We start from the raw sequence: 5,754 nt of genomic DNA on the forward strand, positions 1-5,754 counted from the left end.
GCATTTTTTAAAATGTAGAAATTAGAATAAATGATTAGATTCGCACAACAAAATGAGCATGATGTTATAACAAGTGCAACTGCACGAGAGTTTGCCCACAACCTTCTTTTCTTTGGACAAAATGAAAATAATTGTTGTACAATTCTCTATTGTGACAGCCATGTAACAGAGGAAAGTGCGTGTGAGTTTATTTACAGTTTAAAGGATCACGTGTCACTGTAAAAACCTGTTGATGTCGAAATTTACAAACTTCTACTCCTTTGTATGGATTAACTAACGCGCTTCCCTGACAGGAAATTCCCGCTGCAGCTATATAAAAGCTCACTTCCACTGTCACAAACACATTCAACTGAAGACTCTCAAGAGAGAAACAACCAGCTCAGCAATTCCAGAGAGTGAACTGCACCAAACAACAGGTACGCAACGTGATGGACTTTAAAGAGCATCTTGATTTAAAGTCAGTATTTAAAGATAAAGTTTATCATTTTCTCACTCTTTAGTCTTATGCTTTATTTTAGAACGATGGCATACCATAAATATGTACACCCGCTGGATTTGTCAGAGTAAGTATCACTTGTTTTTTTTATATTATTTTTATGAATGCATTATTAAATAGTTCTTGACTAGATGATGCGTTTAAAGTAAAATCTGTACATGAAGCAGAACATTTCTATTTCTTTAACTAGCTTTGAAACTTCTCTAATGATGCATTTTGTTTGTTTCCTAAACAGAGCATTCGAGACAGACAGTGCAATTTACTCTGACAGTGCCGACTCTGATGAACTGGACTGCCCAGATCCACAATCCATGGTGAGCTGCTGTTAAATATGCTCATGGATATGGTGTGATTAATATCAAGTCTTCTAAAACATAGGGGTTTTTTTTGTTTTTTTTCTCCAGAGTTGCCAATGCGACATGCATGACATCAAACTGGAGCTGTCTTCGCATCCTCACAGCATGAGGCAGGTGGTGAACATCATCATTGCTGTGGAAAGACTGAAGCACATCAAAAATATGTCTTCTGGCAAGTTTTGTGATGAGGAGCTGCTCGGCTTCATCTTGGAGAATGTGATCGAAGGTACCATTAGCAAACTTTTAAGCAACTAAATCTGGCTTCTGGTGGTTTGATAGTTGGTCAAGATGGTTAGAGCTGGAAGGACCAGTAAACTAACCATACTGACCACCTCAACCATTATGTTATGTAGCTGGTCAGTTTGACCCAGATTGTCGGAAATACTGGTTAACCCATTTTTTTTTTTTTTGTGACTTTTTAATGTTTGTGGGTCAATTTGAATGGCAAATTCCCTTGTTAAAAGCAGATGCACAACCAAAATAATATTTTTTTATGCATTTTGAGGTTCTCAACTACTCTCTAAGAAGGGTGTTGACATTTACATTTATGCATCTGACAGATGCGCATATCTAAAGAAATTGAAAGAAAACAAAAAAGAATCTTGAATCCAAGATTCGGTTATAATATAGCATAATGATAGATTCACAAGCAATTTTTAAAAGGCCAGTCATTTTTGACTGAGTACACCAAATTAGGAAAAGGATCTTACGCACAGCATAAGGGTTAAAGATTTACTCATACTACCTTATTTTTGATTGTATTATATCAAATCTAATTTGGGTCAATTTGACACACAGTAAAACTCAGATTTTTAACACAGGGGCCAAGCTGGCTTGTCCAGTGTGGGTTTTTTTTATTTATTTTTTTGACTAGGTTTCAGCATTTGTTCTCTTTAGGTTATTGATGTTCTTTCTATTTCCACAGAGCGTCTGGTGAAGCCGCTTAATGAAACACCAATTTACAATAAGACCAGCCTGACCTTGCAGTGCACCATTTGTGATAAGTACAAAAAGACTATGGTGCAGAGCAACAAACTAAGTGACGAGCCTCTTCATTTGAAGGCTGTGACGCTGAGTGCTGGAGCAATGCAATACAAAGGTAAATTTTTATAACACAAGCTTTTCCATCTTAATGCATGACTTCCGAAATGTCCTTTTGACGGTTCCCCCTACACATTTTATGTTTCTTTCAGTTCAATTCAGTATGTCAACATTCGTGTCGAGTGCAACACAAAAGGAAGCACAGCCTGTGTGCCTGGGAATTTCCAACAGCAACCTCTACCTTGCTTGTACCCAGTTAGATGGTTCTTCCCCTGTCCTGATCTTGAAGGTTTGTGCAGCACAAACACATTAACCTTCCCTAAAAAATGTTTTCCACATCATAAAATGAGGATTTAAACATTTTTTTTATTGTTTTAGGAGGCCAGTGGCTCTGTGAACACCATTAAAGCCGGTGACCCGAATGACAGCCTCCTCTTCTTCAGGAAAGAAACCGGCACACGTTACAACACTTTTGAATCTGTTAAATATCCTGGATGGTTTATTAGCACAGCTTTTGATGATTGGGAGAAGGTGGAAATGAACCAGATGCCAACCACCCGAACCACAAACTTCACACTTGAGGATCAAAAACGTATCTAGTTAAGAATCAGATTTGATCCAGAAACATATTTCCAGAGAGTATGTACTATGTACAGTTTATAATCTGGATTTATTCAGCGTTACAAACCTGTATGAGTTGATGTATCGACCAGTTTTTTTGTTGTTGTTATTGTTCTGTCTATTATATGTGTAAGGTTTGTGTTGGGATTGGTAAATTCATGTTGAATTCTTTAAGTACGAACATTTGCCTATGTGCTTTATTTAATTTTTTAGTTGTTTAATATTTATTCTAAATTATTATTAAATCAGACTTATTTTACACTGCAATGATTTATTTTTTATTTTTAAATAAACAAGACATGGATGTTACTTGGTGTTGTGTAGTTGTTTAAAAGAACAGACCTTGTTCACTGTTTTTCTTTTGAACAAGAAAGGAATTGCACTGAATAGTAGTATTTTACTTAAGACTATCATATAAAATGATAACAGAATACCCAAGTGCACTAACAAATAAGTCACTGTGCACAAAAAAAAAAAGCAAAATCTTGTGCTTAACTCTTAACAGAATAAATTAACTGCATTTATACATTTTAAGGCACTAGTTGGATACACCCGATTAACACAATTAGCAGAACACTAATTCTTTATTACAGAATGAATAGATAATTTACATTCATCTTACCCATAATTGCATGTTTTTTTAGCTGAATCGCCCCAAAAATGTATTAAACAACATTGACAATTTACTTAGAAACATGAGGTCGGGAAATATATTGAAATTTTAAAAATAAATAAATAAAATAGAATAATTAATAGCTTGTATTTCAAAATGTGGTTAAAATTTATGCTTGGAAAAATAACGTTTCATTTATTTTTTTGTTTTATATATCAGGTCACAGCTCCCTCTGCTGTACTTGCTCTGGTCTTGCTACAGAATTAGAAAATTAGACATGAGCGCCCCCATGTGGTAAAACATTTCACTGCATACAGCCAGTTCACTGGAATACATAAGAAACACAAGCGTCCTTAGAGTTGGATATTAAGTATGAATGTTGTCTATTAGTTTTCCTCTCGGTTCATAATGTGACAGTGATCTTTGAAATCTTGATATCAGACGATTTATAAGTCTTTTAAATAGAGTACATCAAATGTCAACTTATTTCATCATACATACATACATACATATATATATATGTATATATATATGTATATGTATATATATATATATGTATATATGTGTATATATATATATATAGTGTAACTATATGTGTAATATATGTATATATATATATATGTATATATATATATATATATATGTGTATATATATATGTGTATATATATGTATATATATATATATATATATATATATATCGTATATTATATATATATAATATATATGTATATATATATATATATATATATATATATATATATATATATATATATATAATATATATAGATATACATATATAGTATATATGTATATAGTATATATGTATATATATATATATATGTATATATATATATATATATATATATATATATATATGTATATACGTATATATATATATATATCTATATATATATATATATATATATATATATATATATATATATATATATATATATATATATATATATATATGTATATATATATATATATATACACACACACACAGTATATATAGTATATACAGTGTCTGATAGTATATACAGACACTGTCGGTAGACGGAGTTAAAAAAAAATTATTTGAAATCGGTTAAATCATTTTAATGTGTTGCCATGACTTACTGATTATATCATCATTTACAGTTTTTAAGTCACACAATGAAGATATCCAACATGTAAGATATTAATAAAACGAACTATGCTATATTACCATGTTGTTGATTTTAGACTATGATATGCCATCTTTAAAGAACCTTCGAGTATCATCTAAATGAATATAAATACAGAGCACAATGTTACATGAATATATATGAGTGTATTGCCTTCTGATCCAATTGCTGTACTATAGCAGCGACTGCTCTTTGTAAGGGGAGACACCAGATGGCATTTGCTGGGTTCTTAGTAGCAAAGGTTTTTCCCAGTTGGTTGCACATGTCCCTAAACAGACACATGATTGTGTGATTTCAAATCAAAGCCATGAATGATAGATACCAGTGCTGCAGATTTTTCATATGGAAAGCTTGACATGTGAGATTCATTACATTTGACGGTATGTTTGATTAAAGGAATAGTTCACCCAAAATTAAAATTAGCTGAATATTTACTTACACTCAGGCCATCTAAGATGTAGTTGAGTTTGTTTCTTTGTCAGAACAGATTTGGAGAAATGTAGCGTTACATCACTTGTTCATTAATGGATCTTCTGCAGTGAATGGGTGCCGTCAGAATGAGAGTCCAAACAGCTGATAAAAACATCACAATAATCCACACCACTCCAGTCCATCAGTTAATGTCTGTAGCAATGGTTTGAAGTTAAAACGCCTTGATGGGTTTGTTTCTTACAAACACGCAGCTTTTCAATGTTTAAGGCATTCATTGATGTAGTGCTACATTTCTCCAAATCTGTTCTGATAAAGAAACAAACTCATCTAAATCTTGGATAAAATTAGGGTGAAAATTTTTTAAGTTATTTTTAATTTTTGGGTGAACTATTCCTTTAAAAACAATCTAATTAAAACTAGTCAACTGCTATTTATGGCTCAGGTAATTGCATCAAAAGGTTCTGTGGTTTCATGAGTAAAGATTTAAATCACATGCCAAACGGGGTGTTTATCCTAAATGTAAAAGGATTCCTCCCACAAACTGCCCTCCACTGTAAGTTCCTGGAGAAATACTGAATTGTTCTAATACAGGTCCCACTGCAGCAACCCAATTCCCTTTTCACACAGTGGCTACATTGAATTGCACAAGCCAAACCCATGCATACAAAAAACAGTGTCATAAAAGATGTTTCAGGTCATTCTGTGCTCTCTGAGCACGACTGCATAAAAACAAAAGGGCATATATGCAATTTTTTTGCATTAGAATTTTCAAAGGATTGACATAGATAATATGGCTCCTTCCATGTTTGATGCATTTATTTAAAATTATGTGAGAAGTGTGTAATATTTTTGCACGCACCCTTCTCCTCCTCCCCCCATGCCTTTGCACGCTCACATGCGCACGCTGCAGAATGTGTCATGTCTCAGATTCCGGGCACATGGCAACACCAGCTAAATATAGCCTGCCAGCCCAGCAGCATGCTGGGATCAGGGTTTCTTCCTGCGAACGCAGAATCCCCATCACGTAA

At 33.2% G+C, this 5,754-nt stretch overlaps 1 protein-coding gene across 1 annotated transcript; it reads left to right on the top strand.

Annotated features, from left to right (window-relative positions):
• Positions 1–301: 301 nt before the first annotated feature.
• il1b (interleukin 1, beta) lies at positions 302–2,823 on the top strand. The gene is made up of 7 exons (XM_019080073.2): positions 302–416; positions 519–563; positions 732–810; positions 901–1,078; positions 1,778–1,951; positions 2,046–2,182; positions 2,272–2,823. Exons 2-7 carry the CDS (start codon positions 523–525, stop codon positions 2,491–2,493), a joined length of 831 nt encoding a protein of 276 aa, XP_018935618.2. The 5' UTR covers positions 302–416; positions 519–522; the 3' UTR covers positions 2,494–2,823.
• The last annotated feature ends 2,931 nt before the right edge of the window (positions 2,824–5,754 follow it).

The sequence above is a fragment of the Cyprinus carpio genome, chromosome A10 (genome assembly GCF_018340385.1).
Source record: "Cyprinus carpio isolate SPL01 chromosome A10, ASM1834038v1, whole genome shotgun sequence".
Taxonomy (NCBI): Eukaryota; Metazoa; Chordata; class Actinopteri; order Cypriniformes; family Cyprinidae; genus Cyprinus; species Cyprinus carpio.

What these genes read in the sequence shown, in the direction of transcription:
- il1b (XM_019080073.2), top strand. Translation starts at nt 523, where the DNA reads ATGGCATACCATAAATATGTACACCCGCTGGATTTGTCAGA. An exon ending in CTTGGAGAATGTGATCGAAG is followed by an intron (nt 1,079 to 1,777) that starts GTACCATTAGCA and finishes CTATTTCCACAG; the next exon opens with AGCGTCTGGTGAAGCCGCTT. An exon ending in CCCCTGTCCTGATCTTGAAG is followed by an intron (nt 2,183 to 2,271) that starts GTTTGTGCAGCA and finishes TTATTGTTTTAG; the next exon opens with GAGGCCAGTGGCTCTGTGAA.